The 23,571-nt window shown below is 39.2% G+C and overlaps 1 protein-coding gene across 2 annotated transcripts in view; it reads right to left on the bottom strand.

Moving 5' to 3' along the window:
* The window catches only part of PCNX2 (pecanex 2), a 163,710-nt gene that overhangs the window by 110,045 nt on the left and 30,094 nt on the right, over positions 1-23,571 (bottom strand). For both annotated transcript variants that reach the window (XM_054061754.1, XM_054061755.1), the window contains 5 exons: positions 15,455-15,590; positions 11,803-11,945; positions 10,344-10,497; positions 10,218-10,250; positions 4,372-4,543 (listed from right to left, as the gene is read on the bottom strand). In XM_054061754.1, the coding sequence (XP_053917729.1) occupies positions 4,372-4,543; positions 10,218-10,250; positions 10,344-10,497; positions 11,803-11,945; positions 15,455-15,590 (638 nt within the window). The remainder of the gene's footprint in view (positions 1-4,371; positions 4,544-10,217; positions 10,251-10,343; positions 10,498-11,802; positions 11,946-15,454; positions 15,591-23,571) is intronic.

The following is a 23,571-nucleotide window of genomic DNA, read 5'->3' on the forward strand; positions in this document are numbered from 1 at the left end:
ACATAAGAACATGAGGAAACACTGTCTTCTCGACCATTTACATGCAAATGCCATTATTAATCATGTTTTCCTTTACTCCTCTGCTCTTCTTTTAGATATTCCACCAATTCATACCAAGCCAAGCAAGGACCACTCGAAGACAGACAAGGGAATGACAGCAAACTGCCTAGCGGGCGATATGGTCTCCCTCTGGGACCAACTATCCCAAAAACTCACAGCTGAAATTCACAGATCCTGGTCCTTTGGCAAAGGACTTGTAGAACTGCCAGAACTCATTCATCTTAGACTACTGACTTACAGTCCAAATGACTGCCTTTGCTGTAGCAGCCTCAGAAAAAGCTCAATAAGAGCAAGGAAGGGAAGGACAAGATCAGAGATATCATAGTGTTAGTACAGCAAAATATATAGGGCTGAAAGTAAACAGGAAGGGAAAAGTTAGTTGACTATGGCAATGTCCTCACCTCACCCCTTCTCTATTATTACCTTGAATAATTGTAATAACTTCTTTACTTCTTTAGCTAAGGTAGCTTTGTTTATCTCATCCTGCACAAAGGAGTATACCAGAGAGGAAAATAAACAGTTGTCACTTACAAAGGGATTGAATTTAGGAACAGTAGTTTCCCTTGTGGCAGGCAGACAATGAAAGTAACTGATTCATCAGTTGGAATTGAATTATGAATTCCAGAGAAAATACCTCTGTATGCAAACCTCATGAAGTTCAACAAGGCCAAGTGCAAGGTCCTGCACCTGGGTCAGGGCAATCCAAAGCATAAATACAAGCTTGGGCAGAGAATGGACTGGAAGTAGCCCTGAAGAGAAGGACTTGATGCTGGTGGATGAGAAGCTCAACATGACCTGGCAACATGTGCTTGCTGCCCAGAAAGACAGCCATATCCTGGGCTGTATCCAAAGAATTGTGAGCAGGAGGTCAAGGGAGGAGATTCTCCCCCTCTACCCTGCTCTCATGAGACCTCACTGAGAGTTGAGTTCAGTTCTGAAGTCCTCAGCACAAGAAGGACATGGATCTGTTAGTGTGAGTCCGGAGCAAATAAGATCACAAATCTGATCAGAGGGCTGAAGCACCTCACATACAAGGACAGGCCGAGAAAGAGAGCTGGAGTTCTTTAGCCTAGAAAAGGATTCAGGGAGACCTTATAGCAACCTTCCAGTACGTAAATGGGGCTACAGGAAAGCTGGGGAGGGGGTCTTTATCGAGAACTGCAGAGATAAGATGACGGATAATGGTTTTAAGCTGAAAGAGCAGAGATTCAGATTAGACATTAGGAAGAAATTTTTTACTGTGAGGGTGGTGAGGCACTGGAAGAGGTTCTCCAGAGAAGTCATGGATGCCCCATCCCTGAAGGTGTTCAAGGCCAGGTTCAATGAGGCTTTGCGCAACCTGATCTACTGGAAGGTATCCCTGTCCATTGCAGGGCTTTGGAACCAGATGATCTTTAGGGTCCCTTCCAGCCTGAACCATTCTATGATTCTATGATCATACATTTCCACACAAAACCTTTAAGAGCCGGATCACCAAGATATGCTGTTAGATGTTGGCATTTAATACTGCAGTGTGAAAGCTTCTCCTAGATGAGTAGCTACCAGATAAGTGTAGAAGGGAAACAAAAATTTTTACTTTGAAAACTCTGGGTCTTTTGAGAAACATAGAATGGTAACCCAGTAGCGATGTCACTGCAAACATTTCAGAAGTGTAGAAAATCATTATTTTTTAAAAAATGATATATCTGAGTACTAGTCCATTTGCTGTGTAATAATAGATTATTTTGTTATACGTTATTTCAGTAAGTAATAGTCTTCTTGTTCTCCCCGTCCTGAATATAGCAGAGGAACATTCACAAAGGCTTTCTTCCTCTGACAGAAGTTCAATAATTGCTGAAAGTGACAAGCAGAGGACTTGCTATCACAAAATTTTGCTGTCACTTGATACTTACTCTTCTGAGATGTGTGCCAAATAATTTCACCCACCTGTCTAATGCTTAAATGCTTCATCACAAAAACTAATCATACATGAAGCGTGTAACTAGTTTTGTCAACTCGCCACACCTGTAGCACCTAGTGACTGAGGCTGACTCCTGTGCTTACTTGCACTATGTTAATCTAGCAGAAAGGTCAAATGAAATAAGGAATTCAAGATGAAAACCACAGTTAGAATGAATTAAAGCCATGACTCCCCAACTAATATAAACAAATAGTATAATCACCATTAATTTAAAATAAAACAGAATCAGACCCTAAATAGATTACTTGCAAATAAATGGATGTGTGAAAATCCACATTTCTTAAGTTACACATCTAACAAATTTCCACTGATTTTCATCTGCAATTTTGTTTCAAGATTTTTATCATAGTGTTACGCAGCACCACACTAGTTCCTTGGCATGTCCTTTCTATGATTTCCATCACTTTAGCTTCTTACCATAGGAAACACTTGAAATAGAAAACTTTTCCTTTCTTTGATATTTGTAGTGTATAGTCAAAAATCCCTTGATTTCACAACATATCAACTCTGAATATTGCAGTAAATTACGACTAAATAATAAATTACAAAGTCATCACATGATGACAAACCAATAAAAAAATATAAAAAATACCTAACAAATGGGCAAACCCCAGAAAACCCCAAAAAATAGCAGCATTTCATTGGTGTTCAGTGGGACCAACTTCCCGCCCAAAACAAATACTGCCCAAAAAAACTCTGCATCTCCCATGCCTAAGGGAATCTGTACTCAAAGTGCAGCAAGAGGCTGGAGGATTCTGACTGTCATGACTTAGGGAGCAGCTGCGCTGTGAATATTTGTAAGCATTGGTGGCCAGAAGCTGGGACTCCCGTAAAGATTAAGTAAGGAATTGCCAGAGCACAGTACCAAAACTCACTTGAACAAATACACCCAGAGATGTGCCAGCTCCCAGAGGTGGCAAAATAAGAACAGGGACAAGTAAAGGGTAAAGGTTTCTTTTCTCTCTCTCATTAAAAAGATGCCAGCTGTGGAGATAAACCTGTATTTCCTTCCTCCCCCACCCCCTCCAGGCTGTTTCAAGAACCTGTTTCACCATCTCTTTTGAGGCCAGCCAAAATTAGCACATTTATAACCACACTTTTTTTTCTTACACTGGTTGCTATAGTTTTTCATTTATCTCTATCCCAAGAGTCATTTAAGATTCTTGTTGAATTATTTATCAGCATTTTTACTGTTCACCTTTGACAGGCAAAGAAAATAAGATGTAAGAAGAAACTTTAATGAGACGATAGGAAAGTAATGAAAGAAGCTAATGAAAATAAGTGAGATGCAGGTCTTTATTATTCCCCTGTTTTTGGTGAGAAGGATTGGGAGTCAATGAACCTATATAAAGGATCAGAATGCTTTCCTAAAAATAGTATTCCTTTCAGGCAGTAATAGCCTGACTTGAGCACAGCAAAAAGCAAGTGTAACAGTTACAGGTGAACAAAGATCTCAAAGGTCAAATGCTCTACATAATGAAGGTTTTTTTCCTCTGCTATTGTAAGTTTTCCTGGTTCTGAATTCACAAACCAATGGGTCATCTTTGGTATGTCACAACACAGCTTTTCAGAAGTTTTTATAACTTTTGCAGTAAACTTTAACTTTTCTACTTTGTACCTGACAGTGTTGCACTACTTGACCTGAGCCCAGTTCAGCACTTGTACCTGTGACACAAGTAGGGCAGCACCACAGTGACAGACTGCAAGCATGTGAACAGGAAGAAAGGTCCTGACAGAACGGGGTGTTTCCAGATGTGCCCATTCCAAATTAGTGCCAAAGAACCACCAGTCCTATTTTGGGGCAATACCTGAACGTCTTCAGCCACCTCAGGACTTGATTCCAGAAGGAAACAAGTTGGAAGAGCTACTGCAGAGTGGCTATTCCATGATAACTCATCACGTGGACAGCAAGATTAAACTAAAGCAAGAAAAAGTGTGGTCTTCATGAACAGAAGAATGTCCACCTGAGGACTTGGCATGGATTAGCTTCCAGGCATTAAATCTAAAACTCAGCTTATTCGGCAGTAACTGCTCCACACAGACAAGCCCTTACAAAGATTAACTGCATTTCACAGATGATGTCTTTTGCTAATAACATCAGTGACTGTTACTTTTCTATAGAGACTTTTCTATGAGCCTCATTTCATTAAGAACTCCTTCTATGTGAAGGAAGGTAACCAGCTGCCTCCCCTCCCCCCGCACCCGTCTTAAGTCATTCCAAATGTTCCCATCAATTTGACTTAAGAGTTGTGCCTCCATAACATGAATTTGATTGCCAACAAGGGAAAACACAGGCTTCCCTGGCTAATGCTTAATTCATTTTTACAGTCCTAGGAAAAATATTGACTCACCTATTACATGGTCTCTGGCTGACTGGAGAGATCTAGGCGAAAAGAGCTTCAAGCCATACATTGTATAAACTGGAGGATTTGTGTCTTTAGATCCAGCATCTAGCAGCAAAATAAGGCCACACAATATACAAAAATATACAGGTCTGCTGTAGGTTATGATTTTATTGTGCCCCTGGAAAAAAAAAAAAAGTGTTTCAGTGTTTCAGTTTTGTATTCACTCTGCTATTGTGTGCACTGCGTTAAGCTGGAGAGAGGGTCAGGAGTCAGACAAAATATTTTAATGACTTATACATACTAATTAATAATCAAAATGTTACAAGGTATTTTATCTTCTCCACAGGAGACTTTCAAAAGGCAGAAAAAGCAGTTAAGACTAACTCGAGCAATCATTTATGCTTTTGAAAACTTTAACCTTCTGGACCTTTCCAAACACAGTAATTGCAGAAGTTGTCATTTTCTGTGTAGAAAAAATAAAGTAAATCTGTCTGAACATTTTTCTATAGAAAAGGAATCTTTCTCTATATTACTTTTATTTTAATGAATCTGTGCTCAGGTAGCTTATCTTATTTATTTTTACTTTATGTAATATAAAATAATTTTTTAATTGCATCCTGGGAAGTAAAAAATGTTAGAGCACCTCCTCAGTGCAGTGCGAGGCATGGAGATTGATTTTTTGCACCAAACAATTCCAATTTTTTGTTTATTTGAACCACTTGATCGCAAAGCAGCATCCCTCCTGGAGAGGGTGACACATCAGGAGATTCTGGTCTCCCTCTTTCATCCAGCACTTTGACATGATATTTCAAGGGAATTGATATGTGGGAGGATCTTTATCTTACATTTTTCAATACACATCTCTCACATGATTGATTTGCCCTAAACCTTCAAAACACTGCTGTGGGGTTGTGGGCCAGAGAGAACAATGGATGCTTAAGAAAAATCTAAATAGTTCTCCTGGAAGCAAGCTTACGGGTAAATAATATATTTTAAATGCCAGTGAGTTAAAAGATTCCTCGAGTGTGAAAAGCCAGGAGCAAAATGACAAGGATTCAAGTTTGCCTTCATTAAGCTATGAAAGTTGTGAAACTGTTCTTATTTGTAAAATGTACTTTAAGTGAGTATAATAAAAGATAAATTCTTTTTTTTTTGAATCTTCTTACTGATTTGAAACAGCAGCCGTATTTGTTTGGCTGCCAGCCAAGCTCATATGTTAGCATTGCTATTAACTGATCTGTACTCTCTGTTGGGATCAATCAGTTAACGAGGTAGCAGATTGCAGGGAACTAGTGGGCTTATACTAGACCTCACATTCATGGAATACGAATCAACTCAGGCTGACAAATCCTAGATGGTGTTTTAATCAGAATTTCAATTTTAATAATGCCTTTTTTTTTAATAGTACACATGTCCATAAAAAAAAAATCAAAGGAGAGTTAGAAAGATAAAAACTGACTTAAAAAAATTTCACTTAAAATACAACTTTCTGGCTGTTTTTAAACTTCAGTTTATTTATCTTTAATACGAGCTGTGCATTAGGAGAAGAAACCAGTAAACACTGCATCTAAATAATTGCTTAATGATTTATATCCTCATGTGCACTCCAGTCCAAAGTCTATTTTACCATTATGTTACATTGTTGTCTTATCTCTTGAATTATGGAATCCATGTTTGATCTTTGCACGGAAATTATTTGAAGACAGTTGTATAAGATGAAGTTGTTGACTGGAAGTCCAGAGGTTTGGCTGCATGCACCTTTTAGTTCCAAGGAGACCACTGACATACTCAATTAGGGTTTACAGTGTACATTTAACTCTGACTTCTAAAATAAATCGCTCTTACCACTCTAATAACAACAATGCTAGTTAGGACTGAGGAAGCAGCTTTCAAAGGCTGCCTGAACAGCCTATAATATGCAAAGAAATCTCACCTTGTCTATATTTCAGGTGGTGGTATGGAATGAGACAAATTCATGAAAAGGAATCTGTCTTGCCTACTATTGGATTAACAACAGCAAAGCAAGAGTAGTGATGCACTTGGGAAGACACTGTCTGCACAGCTGTTGCAGTGCTTGGGATGTGTTTGAGCTGAATGAGCTTCCCAGAGCACAACTTCCCAGATTCTCCAGTCCCCACGCATCTGGGGAACAGGCAAGACAAGAAGGAGGAACTGCTGTGAGTGTTACTGCTGTATTTCACTATAATTTACATCCTGTGTGTGAGGGGGCTTATTTGGGACAGGACTGGTTTAAGGCCAAGAGCAGACACTTTCTAGAAGAGAAGATCCCTGGGAAGGTGCATCATCTCCTGAAAGCCACAGCTGGGGGATGGACATTGCATTTCCCGTTTTCAAGGTTTCAGAAACAAGAAAAGTGTGGAACCCTCTCGTGCTTGCCACTGACAGGCCAAACGTGGCAGTTTTTCACCGAAATGGGCATGAGGCTGTGCCGATCAACAAGACATTTGAGGTATTAAAGACTCATTTTGTTCTACCAGACAAACCCATCACATTTTGACATTAAAAAAACCCCAACCCAATTCCATCTTGGTAAAACTACTCTGTTCTTCAGGAGATGATTTTTCTTATGTGTGCATACATGCAAGAGGAAAGACAGAAGGCTTTATACAGAAGAAAACTGTGTGCTCTCAATTCTACAGAAAAGCTAACAGGAATAAATTAAAATTACTTTTTAAGTGCCTCAAGGGATTTATGAAACTGCCTGTGGTAGCTACTCAACAGAGTTAGCTATCTGCTTTTGCAGCTAATGGGACCGAGGCAATGAACTTAGGCAAGTGATTCTGTAAATCTTATTAAGAGCAAGACAGCAGTCTTTCAAAGCTCAAATGCTTTTGTAAACCTAAGATCCTGAGCTATACAGGTGTCTTATGAGGGACTTACAGACACGCTCTTATGATCCTTCTATATAGCCATGTATTACAGTCACAGCCTTTATTGCCCAATCTGCTACTGCCTTTAATCAAAATCAAGAAACTGCAGTCAAAGCCACTTGTCTGAAACCTTGAAAAGCACACAACAAGGATCTCTGAATGTAATACCCTGTAGTCATTGGCACCTCCTCTATATTCTGCTGTTAATAAACTGATACATCTCGCACCTGGGGTGGGCTTTATTTTCTTCTCTCCACCACTCCAGTGAGGAGGCTGCTCGCAAATTTCAACATTCCAGAAACATGTGCCCTCACCTGAACAGCAACTAAAGGCCACTGGCTCCCAACAGACCAGAACTGGAAAGGTTAAAACACAGACTGACAGGAAAATCATATCAGGCAACAGAACTAAACCTGTAGCTACAACGAATGCCAGCAGCGAGCAGTACCTATAGAAGCTGGGAAGTTCCAACTTGAAACATCAAAGGTGACCGAAACAGAACTATTACCAGAGTTCTACAAATTGAGTATAAATTTAACATAAAATTCAAAAGATTAGCTGAGTTAGATAGGTTCTCTATCTATTGAAACTCATCGTTGTGTGCAGTGACAGCATACAGACAACACACAGTATCCAAATCAGAGATCCTAGCTCCCACAGCATGATAAGGGGCAAGAAATAATCTTATCTCCAAGAAAATTGTACCAGACTACCAGCCAGCTCTTCATCAACAGCAGGAAATGAATATATCGGCACTCAGAAGGAGTTCAGAGCAAAAGCTTTACGCATCCCTAGGCACTCTCCTTTCTGAATTCACTGGATGGTAGTTTAAAGCAGTCTTTCAAAATGCTATAGGTTACAGATGACAAAGTGACTTCAAATAGTAACAAAGTCTACATGTGAGACATGGGGAAGAAGTCTGTGGAATCTCCTTGGCAGGTATCAATAACATAAGGCATTAACAGCTACTCATGGATCCAAGAATGGAAATTAATTCCGTGTACAAATCTGTGACTTGCAATGTTTTGTTTCACAATGAAAAATCTCACCTGCATTTTCACTCATGGATATGGTACTGATCATTCTTTAATCCTGTTACTGTTCTGCATTCTTACATTAGCATCAAGAGATGTTATTCTCTTTAATTTTAATTTAGTCACATGAACTACAAAACAGCACACCAAGTGTCTTTTCTCACCTTCTTTTTGCCTTATTTTTCATGGTGCTTACTGGCTCAAACAGGCCTTTACAAACACCTATTGTGTTAAAATGGTGTAATATAGAAAGAGCTAAACTACTCTAACATGATCGATAATGCCTCCCACCTTTAAAACCCTCTGTAGAAAAATCCTCTAAATTTTATTTCCATTGGAGCTCCTGTGGTGCACGAAAATCTTTGCAAGAAAATGTCCCTAATAAACAAAGTTCCAGGAAAGCATATGGAAGATGGGAATATACCTGTTGTGTGACACCCAACACAATATGCCAAATAATACTTGTAACAGTATTGTGGGAATCTGAAATGCAAACCTTGATTCTGCATAAAAGATGTTCTGTTTAAATTTGATTTGCTACTTTGTCCCCAATACTATTAAAAAAATATGGGCTAGATCAGTTTATAAGGAAGTTTTTATTAAACTGTTTGACACTTAAAACAAATGTACATATTGATGATGTCTGAATAAGTGCAAACTATTTGATTACAGTTCACATTATCGAGTCTAGACACATGCTAGTTGAACTGAAAAACAATACTATTTTAGTCCCCCAAAACCTGAACTCTTTACTGAGGTAAGAATATTCTGTTAATGTATTGAGAATATTACCCTATTGATGTGTAAGCTGTTGTTTATGAGCCTTCTGCACTTTTCATGCAGTCAGCTATTTCCTGCAAATGCATTATAACCAACAATACCATAAGTTCGCCCCATAATAACTGGCAGGGAAAAGAAACTAAGAATCTTTTGAAATCCATCTCAGTGCAAAGGTGCAGCATACACTTGTAAATAACCTCAGTTTCAAGTGACAAAAATAATTGTTCCCTGCCAAAGGGAAATAATCCAGCAGGCCTGTAGTTTTCAACATGCTGGTTTTGAACCCTGAGGGAAGAAAGGGGGTCCTCAAAAACATTCAAAGAGCTAAATAAGAAATGTGAGCAACTAAGCATCCAGTATATAAGCAAGCAAGAGGCCTCATGACTACGGAAACGTCTTCCAAGATCCATAAATCGAAAATGCCAAGACATTGTGACTGATGGAGGGGTCAGGTTGCAGTTGCAGGATGACAGTCCAAAATCAGTCCTATAGGACAGACTTGGGTAGGGTACTGGTTTCAAGCAAGATCGTTGTCACTGTCAGAGTTCAGTTTCTCAGATACACTCAACTGACAAATAGCAACCAGCAAAGATCCCTACAGCCTGCATTCACCCACAGATTTGGCCATTTCTTCAGGATACAAGCACAGAAACTGTGACAATATTATAACAAGGGAAAACACCTGTGCATTCGATGAGCTAATAATACTATTGAGATTTACATCTGCATTACCAGATTTTAAAAAAATCCTTAATCTCAAAAAAAGAAAGAATTTTAAACCCCAACTGACCAATGACTGAGCTGCTGATCTGGAAATTCTGCTGTTTTCAGTCACTGTTTCTAAAGGAAAGCAAATAAAAAGCTTGTCTGATGCCACAGGAATGAACTAAAAAAACTAGTCCAGATGCATTTGGTTTTGCTGCATATTTTAGCTTAAAGAAAAAGCAATTTTCTAATAGTAGTGATAAAGTTAAATTAAAATGTATTAAATGTAGTACAAAGTCTCCAAATCAGGCATCTTGCTCACTTTCATATATCACCTAGAACAGCAAACTACTTACACTTGTGTTTCACTGAACAGCAAACCGTTTCACAGTACATAAGTGATAATAAAGGAGAAAGACTTGTTCTACCAGAAAAGACTTACGTGTATTGGTGAAGCAGGATCAGGCTGAACACTCTAAAAACAAAACAGAAAAATAAATAATACGGTATTTTGCCTTCATAGAAGTTAGAAGAGAATTCAGCAACTGGATATGAACTTGCGTCCTACCTTTAGGAGAGAATACTGGCAGCTGGCCATCACAAGACAGAACAACAAAACCCAAATGTCTTTACAGAAGCCTTGATTCAGAGTCAGGAATCCAAGAAGTGAAACAAGAACTACTAGAAGGACAGCAAATACATTCTCCTTTATGTCTTCTGTCCTATGTGAAGAAAAGTGTTAAGAGAAGCACAAATATTTGTACGTTCATTAGAACAAAGCAGGTCCATTTGCAGCTGGCATGAACTGTCAGTGTTGAAGCTATCAGAAATGACACAGTCTGAGGTTTTGCTCCTGAGAGTACATTTCCATGTTCAACAGTATTCACTCCCACCTTACCCACTGTGATAGCTAAAATGTGTACAAAAACGAGATATGCATTGAAGTCCAGCACTCTCCAGATTTGTTTCCCAAACAGAATACCCCAATGGAGCTGATTTGAATGTAGGCAAGTATATATTTATAAAAAAAAAAAAAAAAAACCACTTTAAAATGAGGAAATAAGGCATTCGTTTAATAAAAACTACACATCTGACAACAAAGAATTAGATGAAAGGCAAAATTTGTCATGTGATGGTTTATTTGTTTTATCTGTTCTAATACAACATGGAAACTAAGCTTAAAACAATGTTCATATTCAGGCTATAACAAAAGAGTTTATCAGCAGATGCTTTCCAAGCAATTGGAGCACAGAGATAAGACACCACAGGTAAGTAAGTAACTGCTCTGGATCTAAGCTCCCTGACTATATAGCCTGCTTTCCACAGCATGTGAAATGCTCATCTGAAATTTCTGCTGTGGAGCCCATATTAACATACACAGCATAGCACGCATCCAAAAGCAGAGACAGAAGAGCAGACAGCCATCAGGTACGCAGGCTACCACGTTTGAAGCTCCTAGTAGTCTGGCAGATTACCACTTGAGATCTAATAGCAAAGGGCACTGCCGAAACAGTCAATACCAAATGAGACTGAGGCACTAGGAAAAGGTGAGATGCCAAGACAAGAATTTTTCTCTAAACAGATAAACCTTAACTGGAATAGAGAGTGCAGCTGAAAGTTCTCCTGAATATCACTCTATTATTACTTTTTAAAAAAGAAAATATTTGAGCATTTGGTTTACAATACCCTGGGACAATCCCACTTCTGTATTTTTGCACAAAAACCTGATTTTCTCATCAGAAACCTCAGAACTGTGGGATCCAACAGCTAGGAGTCAAATTAAATGCTATTCTACAGGCCTGGTGCTCACATGAATCTGTTTGAAGAAGGGTAGCATGAACCACCAAAACCAACTCTGAAGAAAAATATTTTCTTCAACTTACATCAAACAAGAATCTATCTACTCAAATTGAAGACTAGTACAATACTCACTTTACCCTCCTCTAGTGGTCTACATTGCTCTATGGACATGTGGAGCCACCCACTGTAAAACTATGTACAGTTGCATGAAAAAAAAAAAAGCTTACCTGTCCAACAGTGCCAACAAGGCAAGACGATCATACCAGACTTTAATCCATTTGCCTGGGAATATAATAAATCTGTAAAACTGCCTGTTCAGTTTCCGCTGTGCTGAAGAACATGAAGAATCCTCAGGGTCCTGACTGGGTTGCTTTAAAAACAGACAAACCAGAAACACACAAAACACATTTTCACCTTGACATACCAAAACATGTGTTTAAAAGGCCAAATTCACACGAAGTTTTAGATTTTTTTTTTTTCTAAAAGGATGGTGAGAGCTTATTTATTTTCTTCATTTTAAATTAGAGACAAAAATATCATACCAGTTTAACTACTGCAGACGGACAGAAGCTATATCGATGTGGAGCTCAATAGCGATACTATGCTTTAAACATAAATACTAACATTCATTTTTTTAGTCATGATCCAACGCTTGTCTAAAGTACTTTTATAAGAATTTTTTTCTTGCATCAGGGTAATTTCAGCACATCCCTAAAGCACATGTAATAGGATAAATCCTTTTTTTTATTAGAAAGTCAAGTAGGCTTTAAGGCCCAGAGGTGTGACTTAACTCTCCTTCCAGAACACAGCTTTTTTTATCTTTGCTGAGATGCTTTGAATACCACATCAGGTGTGTATCCTCAAGAAGAGCAGCAGGAGTAAAAAAAATTGCAAACAAGCACAAACAACGTAACCATCACTATTTTAAGAGTCTCTAATCTTACCATCACAATCATAAATCTTTCCTTTTGAATATTGATTTTATCAGATTCTAAGGCCATTTCTTCTTGCCTGTTTGAACAAGAGCATTTCAGATCTCCCTCACCTCTACATCTGCACTCCTTCACCCACACTTGTGGGAAGGGAGGCTTATCTACAGACCATCAGCCAAATCTGAAAAGCTAGATGACAGAACAAAAAAAAACCTCTGCAGAGTAGCAATTTCTTCCCAAAGTACACCAATAATTGACTTCAGGGGGGGAAAACCAAACAAAACCGAAAAAAAACCCCACCCTACTTATTTTTCTTTCAAGAACAATTTGCCTGAGATTTACAATCAGTGTTAAAGCCTACTGGTTTTCAACTTGCTTCAGCCCCTCCATTGTTCAAGGCAATTAATGAACATCAGATAATAAATATATCTAACATGAAACTCAAGGCAATGTTTGCATTAGAATTATTTGCATTAAATTAACTTTTCTAGGCAGAGGAGGGGATTTCTGCGTGTAACAGTTAATCAGCACCTTGAATTGCACCAGTTAGAAAAACAGAGTTTTTAAACAACCTGTCCATTTGCACAAATAATCTGTTAAATTTTCTCTCCGGTTACTGGAATAGTTTCTAATCTTAACTTTCCAGGAAAAGGAATTTTACACAGAATTTACATGTGACTTAATGTATTGCCGCATGTTAACTGGGAACCAGCTCGTAGATATCCTCAGCCTGCTGGCAAATGTGAGGTGAAACAGGCTAGCTTAAGATTAGGAGGAAGAAGTTCAAGTTTATGCTTATATCTTAGCCTGGAGAAGAGGAGGCTGAGGGGAGACCTTATTACTCTCTACAACTACCTAAAAGGAGGTTGTGGAGAGGAGGGAGCTGGCCTCTTCTCCCAAGTGACAGGGGACAGGACAAGAGGGAATGGCCCGAAGCTCCGCCAAGGGAGGTTCAAGTTGGATATCAGAAAAAAATTCTTCACAGAAAGAGTCATCGGGCACTGGAACAGGCTGCCCCGGGAGGTGGTCGAGTCGCCTTCCCTGGAGGTGTTTAAGGAACGGGTGGATGAAGTGCTTAGGGACATGGTTTAGGGAGTGTTAGGAATGGTTGGACTCGATGATCCAGTGGGTCCTTTCCAACCTGGTGATTCTGTGATTCTGTGATCTCATGCTTCCAGTTGACTAGAAGTGTACAGATGTGCATCACCAGGTAGCTCAGCTGCTATCAGTGCAGGAGAGTAGGTCACTCAAGGTTCTGAGCATTCAGACATGCAAGGGGATGCCAGGCTGTATGGCATTCATTCATTTATTAACAATTCCAAGTAAGCTAAAAGCTGTAAAACTGATTGCAATCCTTTCACCATGCTGATTTTAAAATCTAAAACTACTTTATGTACTTAAAATCCTAGTATTTCTATTACCGCTTTTAAAAGTCACTTAGTTGTAGAGTTGGGGCATTTTTAAAGAAAAAATATATTTTAAAATATTCCAGTCAGCTAATATAGGCACAGTTTTGTTTCTGTTGGGTCCTACTTCCCAACAGAAAGTAACATGAAACTCAATCAACTGCAATAATTAACTTCATATAGCATATATATTGCTTACTATAACTAAATAAAACAATCAAAATGGTTGCAGAGTCCATTAAAAACACCTGGGGATCCAATTGTTTTGTCCTCAGAACAGCTTACCGTATTTAACTAAGTGCATAAGTGAACATTTTGGCTCCTCAGGAACTGTAATGTTTGGATGAAGTCCATTACATGAAGCATGCAGTACTTGGGATAGAGTCAGATTTTGGAGCTGCGTTTGGTAAGTCTCTAACAAGCCCTGAGCAAGTTACTAAATCTAATTGTGCCTCCTATCAAAAAAGTGCTTATGAAAATACATTTCAAAAATTCATATGGTGTCAGAGACAGCCTGAAACCCTAGGTTCATTGAAATCAGTGACACAACTTTTCCCAAGTTACACAGACTCAGAATTTCATGTCTAATAAAAAAAAATTCAGAAACCAGGAAGTTCTGAAATTACTGCCCAGTCTTATTAGAAACTTGCTATGTGATCTTGGGTGATAGCCTTACTTCTTAATAGCGCAGTTTTCCTGGAAGAGTTAAGAAAAAAATAGGCATGATAACTGTTCTGTAATTTACAGGCAGTTTAAAGATTATAAATATCAGGAAAACATCTGAGTCGCATGATGGAAGTCTCTGCCCAAGCCTAAAATACATAATTGAGGACAATTTTCTGATTTTTAATTTAAAATAGTTCCTTTATACAAGTTGCTTCTAGTTTCAAGTTCCTGTGCAAAATCTAAAATGAAAGACAATTAACTAGTATTTTAAGGTTATTCATAAACTAGAATCACCCATGGAAGAAAAGAGAAAGTTAAAGCTATTATAAAAGGAATTGTAAAAACGGATTACAGCCTTAAGCCATTGGTCACAGACCCCAAGCACTGTAAAGTTCAAGTATGTCCACATATTACCATAAACACTGAACTCTGAGGGCCTTTTTCATTTACCAGCTGCATTGAGGAGGTGGTTCTGACATTCCACAACAGACATCCAGAAGTCTGGTTGCCTGATTCAGAAAAGTGAAACCAGGCACAAGTTTTAGGATACTAATGAATCGTCATACTATTAAAATCTGGTAGTGTGTCTAAAATCCTAACAGCTGTGTCCTCTTCATTTCAAATGAAATAAAACCAAAGACAGAAGATCAACTTTTTAGGTGATAGAGTCTTTAAGTACTCCTCTGGGACACTACTCAGTGTCAGCAGAAAGCAGCTGAATTAGATCCATCAACATAAAATACATCTTCTCCCACATGAGCAATACCAGGCAAAGTCATATAGAAAATCAACAAAACTGTCTCAGGAACAAGCCTGCAGCATTCGTTTATAAAGCAATTTATCAAAATGCTAGAAACTGAGATATTACAATGTACCCGTGGGCTTTCTGAAAGGGTCCTTCGTGCCACCATCAGTAGGAGCTGCTGCTGAAGAGCACTCGCGGCTTGATCCCCAGAAGATGGTTCTTGGCTCTCTGAAGTAGTGGTACTAGAGGAGCTGAACTGTATTTCACTGTGCACAGAGGGGAACAAAGGAGAGACACTGTTTTAAGCAGTATTTTCCTAGTATTTCTGAAACATGTCAGGAGGAAGCCTGTAATTATGTTACTAGCTGGCTGACTGCACATGGAGCCTTCTATCTCTGTACCTGAAATCTAGCCCAGGCTCACAAAGCAGTTAACACGCGTGGTCTACTATATCCACTGCAGAGAAAGAGGTACTTCTGTATCATCCTTTTTCTTATCCAGAGATGAACACCTACAATGAATCACACTTCAGAAGTGTCACCTTCTGCCCACTGACTATAATTCAGGCCAGCAGTGTAGCTACTGCAGAGATCCTGGATTAGCTTTCAAGCAGCTGAGTACCTCGCTAGTCTGGCCTCACCTGCAATGAATGTGGGGAGTACTAATTTACCTTACTGAGACTACAAGAATGTCCTTCTGCCCTAGCAAGATGACAACATTACATGAGATAATTCACGCAAGTTCAGGTCATATATCCCCTGTAGTGAGTATAAACTCACCCCAAATCTGCCCTGAGCAAGATACTTGTCTTTTTTTCCTGTGTTTACTGCTTTATGTTGTAGATACAGCACTTAAACAGTTTACTTGATGTAACATTCTGCACTTATAGCAGCAATACCTGTTCATGTGTTACCATAACACAACCGACTGAGTCTCAGCAAGAACCATATTGAAATGGAATAATTGTTACTTGGGGAAAAGATCTATTTTGAATATTTTTTCCTTATTCTCTTCCAAATAGGGTCTTTACACCAGGAGCCCTGCTCTGAGCTCATTACTCCCCTGCCTTTGGATGCCTGCCTTGAGCTCTTATTACTTTCATATCTGCATGAGGTAAAAGCACCTCAGTGCTCATGCAAGGTAGTCAATACCTATTGTTCCCATTTTTCATAAAGGAAAGTCAAGCAGGAAGAAATTAGAGCAATCCGCCTATAGTCAGGCAGGAAGTCTGCGGCAGAGCAGAGAATAAACCTCTCATCTTCCACACCCTATGCTTGCCCCCAGGCCATCTTATTAATTTTATTGAACTCAACCTTCCATGCCTTTCGGCACCAATTCCCAAAACCTGTCACGTAACCCTTGTTACAGCCTCCTACCCGTCCTGCACAAAAACAGTCTGTTAACATAAGGTGCAGTGTCTAGTGCTGTGCTGGGATAAGGTTCAATGTCTAGATTACTTAGAAGCAGGGCTGAAGCGCCATACCAAAAGCTTAAATACATACTCCTTCTCCCCTCCAGGACTTGCTAGCTCTGTCTGGACCAACAGGAACACCAGCAGCACCAGGATGTCATCAGAAGAGCCATCCTACCTCCGGTCTCCAAGCCAGAGAGCTTAGTTTTTTCAAGGCCTTGATGGCTATTAGGCTTGGATCCCACATCTGATATCAACCATCTGCCATGCTAGCAGAGCTATCAGCTGAGTAAAAATCAGAGCAGCCCATGTTCCTGACTCTAACAGTTTTCCCTGCACTTCCCCACTCCTTGTGGTGCAGGCAGAAGCATGATCTGCTCCACAGATTATGTTCCCTTTGGACAGTACTACGAATTGAGGATTTGGTCCAACACAACCTACTTATGTCCCAGCCACAAGGCAACCCTCCTTAAGAATGTCTCTCTTTTGTAAGTCTTTTTTAGCACCTTGTCAACAGTCAATAACAAAAGATTACAGAAGGGATGGGAAAACATCCAAGATCCTGGATCTCAATCAACAAATTTAGGCAGGCAGAAAGAGAGGAACGCTAGAGGCACGCGTCCCAGTAGAAAGGCGACCTTGTCCAGCTTGAAAGAAGGCCATGGATTTTTTGTTTTGTTTTATTTCCTCAAGATGAGCCGCCCTGTTCCTTGTTATTGTGGGTTTAATCCTAGGATTCCATGTTCACAGCAGGAGAAAGGCAGCGTAGCCTAGGCTATGCAGGAACACTGCTCTGGGAATTCCTGCCCGAAAGGCAACCCAACAAAAACAGCAGGGGAATAGAACAGTGGCTGCTCATGCCTTCCTAAACGAAGAATTAATCTCCAATAACTTTCTGCACCTTTAGCTGTCCTTCTACAAAAGCCAAGTGAAGTCAAGAATATTTCTAGACTGGACCATGTCTTTTATCCCATATTTACCAAGAATGGAAATGGCAGAAGGACAGATAGATAGGCGAATATATCCCCCTGGTACTCTGCTCTATCAGTTCGCAGAAATCAAAATTCTTTTAAGCATAAAATTTCTTCCAAGAATAAATTTAAGAGATCAAAACATCTCCCACCAGATTTGAAGATAACTGAAAAGCCAAGAAGCCCATAATCTTTTATGTTCACAGAAAAAAATCATAGCTCCACCTATCAGCAACTGACAGTAGGAAAGTCAAAAACTTCATAGGCCTGAAAAGGCAATTAGGGCTGAGAGACTGGGAAGGTAGAGCTAGCAAAACAACAAATTCCAAAATCAGAAGCTGTCATCTGACCTTCATATGCCTCCTATGCCTTTGATTCAGACTCATCTCTCTGTATTTCTTCTTATTCTTTTCTCATCTTCTCTTCCCCTCAGACCACATTTACTGTTTTTCTACTCCTTATCCCTATTTTCCACACAACCTCATTCTGGCATTCACTTGCTACCCCCAATGCTAAATCGCTTGCACAGCCACTTAGAAGCTGTACATCTTGTCTGATGACACTGTTATCAGACTGACAGCAAATATCAGTAAGAAATGCGATGGTGGTGTTTGTGTTTTTGTAAGCCTATAAACTAGGTTCCATAAATTTATTACCATATATAAATAGTAGCAAACAGTCTAATCGTAAAATCATTATAACAGAGCTGATCGCAGTATAACATGGAATCTTGCTAAACAGAAAATCTGTTCATTTGCAGAATCAAATTAATGTTATCAAGATCTACTACAGTAAACTGCACTGCTAATGTAAGCAAAGGTATAATTGAACGTAATTTTGAATAATAAATTATCAACTAAAAATATCTTTGATAAACATACAACCTGTGCAGATGAAATGCAAAAGGTACACAGCACCCTCTACCGATAACTGGTTATAAATACAGGAATTTTTTTCTGGCTCACAATTCAGTTTTGTACGAACACGGAGTAAACACAAGCTAGTTGAGCAATCATAAAACACCATGTTTTAGTATAACCACACAACACTGCAAAAAGATCTTCTTTCTCCCTCTCTGATAGTTCTGTGACAGTTGCTTATACTGCTGATAATTTGGCCCAAGTCATTCAAATAAAACCCAGCCTAAGTGATCCTCTTTGTTAAGGATTAGGTAGGCTTGAGTCTGAACATCTCTCAAGGCAAGCTCACTATTCAGGCATGCCACAAAATTAGGAAGAATTCCCAGTCAATAAAGCGTGTTTTTGCAGGGCGCGGTTAAATTTCATTTTAACTTGCACATCAGAAAAAAAAGATGAGGATTCTTGTAACCAACTTCAAAACAGTCACACTAACCAAGCACCTTCCTCTTTGTCCTCACGTGCCTAAAACCAGAAAGATCCTACTAGACTGCTTCAGGCAGCTGCCTGGGTCACTACAAAGCTTAACAGTTTGTAATATAAATATCCACAGTGATGATAATATAGCTGAAAGCTATTTGTAACACTCACTAAAACACCACTCTTAAGTCAAAGTAGGTATTGTTGTGGTATTTGAAGAAGAGCCAGAGTGATGTTCACAGCTGGGAATCTCCTCTTCTGCACATCCATTGAGTTATCACTTCTGAGTTACTGATTTGAGGTACATTCCAAGTACCTGCCGAACTGAGACCTGAGCAATCTGGTTGTACCAGAGCCAGCTAGTGCTAATGACAGAGAAGGAACTCGAAAGGTCCTTACTTCTGTGTCCTTTCAAAACAGTTTGTGGTACAAACATAGCTGTCTGAACTGATATTGGGAGTATTTGGTCAACAGCAGCCCTCAGCTTGCCAAAGATGCCTCTGTTACTCAATGCCGATGCTGATGTCTTCCTACCACCACCTCTGCAGCTTTGCTCCTTCTCACCTAAAATGGCCCCCATGCCATTTCATCTCTCAATCACTTTTACACCTCACCACACAGTCCTCTTGCTACATCTCTACTCATTGCTCATCAGGTCTCCACCGCAAAGCCATCAGCATTAATTTGACCACACTACTGCACAATTCCAGACCAAGATTAAATCCACTAGTTGCAGATATTTTCTTTTGAAGCAGCAGATGATTTACAGTTCCCAATTGTACCGATAAATAACAAGACTTAAAAAACTAAGAAGCAATTTAAAGTATATTAAAAAATGAAATACACATAAGTGAGAGCAGCATTAAGATTGGATAACAATGTGACAAACCCAATCACAGCAAACATAGAAAATCTTTGAAGAAAAGGAGGCGATCCTCACTTTTCTGGTAGGAAATTAATGATATTCTTTTTAAACTATTAATTCAGAATGCATATTTTAATTTTCCTTAGTGGTTATTGCTGAAAGAAGATCAAGCTAAAGATGAAATCTCTCCTAAACCTTGTTCAGATTTTGTTACTCGTGCAAAAGCATTTGGGGAGGAATTTTGGCATGTGTTTTAGCTAACAAAAAGACTACCCCTATCAATAATGAAGTAGAATAGTACAGTTTATGGAACAGGAAAGTTGGATGTACTGATTTACTGACACTATAGATAGAAAAGGTTGTAAGATCACTGTTAAAGTTTTGCAATAGATTACAAAATGAGCACTAGTACCTATTAAATCCATTAAGCCAGATACTACACATGGACAGAAAAGCCTTGCTGAGCATGTTTATCAGTGGTGTTGAAGGCAGAAAGTTACATACGCCTTCTTACTTAGGTGGCATAAGAACAGAATCCACTCAGCGCACCCTTATTTCTCTGCATTTGGGATTTTTTTTTTATTTTGATAACAAGCATTAAAGTTCATAATTCATAAGCTTATTACATTTCAAAGCAAAGACAAATGTACTAACAACTTTAAAAACAGACAGCATGTCCTAGCTAACAAACTAGAGGATGCATTTTGAGAAGATGAAGCTTTACTGGAATTAATGCATTAACAGCACCCACGGTTCCATTATCTCCAGTGTCCTTTGAAACATTCATTTTAGCTCTCCTTATGAAAGGGTGGGGGTAGGGAAAAGAAACCAGGCTCAGAAGCCAAGGACTAATCCTCGCTCCTAATCCTGAGCAGGATTCTGCTGCCATCGTGCGGCAGCATGCCCCGTTCTTGAGTTTCATTCTCTCGAAACACCAACTTCCCTGCTCTTTGTTCACAGAGCAAAATGAGGACTTAAAAACGCTACAAATATAGGAAAGGATTTTAACTGGCCAAGCTAAAACAAGGGTTCTCTCCTGTTCTTAGAAAACCAGCAGAAAAATGCTACTGAGTTTTGTAAAGAGTACTTTTCAGAAAAGTCAACGGCTTTATTATAATTCAAACGTTCCCATTTTCAGCATTCACGTGCACACATACACGATGCTCACTTATGTGTTAAAGCAGCACTATGCTCAGGTGCCCAGCTCGTCTGAAATTATTGATTACCAAAAGGAAATACATGATATTTGCTGTATCCACTGCAAAGTATGCTCAGCTGCAGAACTTCACAACCTACCAAGCAGCTTTAAGATATCTTGAAGAGAAGAATCAGCAGCCTATTCGAGAGCAGTGGGTAATCTTTGTCACTTTTGCCACCTTGCTGAGAAATATAAAGATATTTTAGTGCTACAATATTTTGCCATTCTAAAATGGCATTTTGAAACACTAAAAATAATTTTTATAAATCTGCTTATAAGTCTACCTTCTTCTATAAGGAATAAACCTCAAAGGTTCAGGGAACTTTCCAGTGGTGAACATAGTAAAGCATTAAGGGATTTACACAGAAGACATACAGTACTGATAAGGCATTCAGATAGTTACTTTCATACAGTATAATGCACTCGAGCAGCTTATTCAGGGGTGTGAACGTATCACACAGAATCACAGAATCACAAGGTTGGAAAGGACCCATTGGATCATCGAGTCCAACCGTTCCTAACACTCCCTAAACCATGTCCCTAAGTACTTCATCCACCCGTTCCTTAAACACCTCCAGGGAAGGCGACTCGACCACCTCCCTGGGTAGCCTGTTCCAGTACCCAATGACTCTTACTGTGAAGAATTTTTTTCTGATATCCAACCTGAACCTCCCCTGACGGAGCTTCAGGCCATTCCCTCTAGTCCTGTCCCCTGTCACTTGGGAGAAGAGGCCAGCTCCCTCCTCTCCACAACCTCCTTTCAGGTAGTTGTAGAGAGTAATAAGGTCTCCCTTCAGCCTCCTCTTCTCAAGGCTAAACAACCCCAGCTCTCTCAGCCGCTCCTCATAAGACTTGTTCTCCAGCCCCCTCACCAGCTTTGTTGCTCTTCTCTGGACACGCTCCAGAGCCTCAACATCCTTCTTGTGGTGAGGGGCCCAGAACTGAACACAGTATTCGAGGTGCGGTCTCACCAGTGCCGAGTACAGAGGGAGAATAACCTCCCTGGACCTGCTGGTGACCCCATTTCTGACGTAAATCAAATAAGTTAACTTATTGATTTGAAGTTCTGTCTTTTGCCCAGGGCCATAAATACTAGCAATCTGCAGCTATTCTGGATTTTAAGCAAAGAAGTTGCTTTCACTTACTACTGTGAGATTTCCATGAAAATGCGAAACTATTCTTCCAGGATTTCTTTCTTAAAAGAAGCGGTGCCTCATGTAGCCTCAATACAATTATTTTACTGAAGAAAAAAGTCTCTGTTTCATCTTTCTATCTAATAAGTCTCTTCCTTTCTCAGCAGAAACCCAGTAATGCTTCTTGATGCCCGTAAACTGTCTCTCTGTCACTTTGTAAAGTGGAAGGCAGAAGTTTGGATGTTTGATGATCTGTTCTCATCTCAAAACTGAATACCCACAAACATGTCAGAAAAGGATTGCAACATGCCTGAGCAAAATAGCATGGGGAAAATGTAAACTGTTTCTTCCAAATAAATCTAGCCCTTCTTGAAACTAAATATGTTCACATTAGCTGACAAAATGCTATGTTGATAGATCATCAGTAAAACTTCGGAAGTAAAACATGAATTTCACAGTGCCACCTTGCTATCATGCCTGCAAACTGCTTCAGGCAGTACCATGAAAGTTGTGGATAGTTCATTCCTGATTGGGACTACTTGCAAAAGTATTTGAAGCAGCTAAACAGAAAGAAAAAATAATCTGAATGCGTAATCATTAGAGCATTTCAAGGATTACCATGTTAATATAGCCAATTATTTAACAATTTTATGCCTAACAGCACTATATATTGATACTGGATGTTGTGTTCAAGGTTTCTCAGATACTATTCTTTTCATTACCAACACAGTTTTTACACAGAACAAAATTTGGAACGCATTTTGTCTAGGAGCAAAACGACACAGCAACTGTCAAAAGAGTGAAGTGTATTATATCAGTGCCCTCAAGTTTACTGTAAGCTTACTTTTTCTGTCTTTTGCAACATAAATGAAAGAAACTGATATGGAGAGGGTTCTGAGATCCATCACTGAATCACAAAATGACTGCTTCACTTATTAATCATTGAAAAGAATGATCAAATACTCAAATTTTGTAGGCTATACATTCAGGCAGTGTATTATTTTAGTACTTGATACTTCGGAAAAGAAACTACAACAGTTGACATTAGTGGAAGAACATTATTCACGGATGTGAAACCAGGCATCATAATATACCCACACATCAACCTCTTATGTTCAAGTAATTAGAAAGACAGGACAGTATTTCAAACACACATTGATTAAAGTTACATTACTGATGGGTATCAAATACTGACATATTTTTCTTCAGTATGCACGTATACATAGAGAGAGAGAGGTTGCTTGACCTTCTGAACATGAATCCCGCTATGCAAAGAAAGCACATTTAGAACTGTAGTTAAACATGTTTAAATACACTTTAGCTTGGTACAGC

The sequence above is a fragment of the Cuculus canorus genome, chromosome 3 (assembly GCF_017976375.1).
Source record: "Cuculus canorus isolate bCucCan1 chromosome 3, bCucCan1.pri, whole genome shotgun sequence".
NCBI lineage: Eukaryota > Metazoa > Chordata > Aves > Cuculiformes > Cuculidae > Cuculus > Cuculus canorus.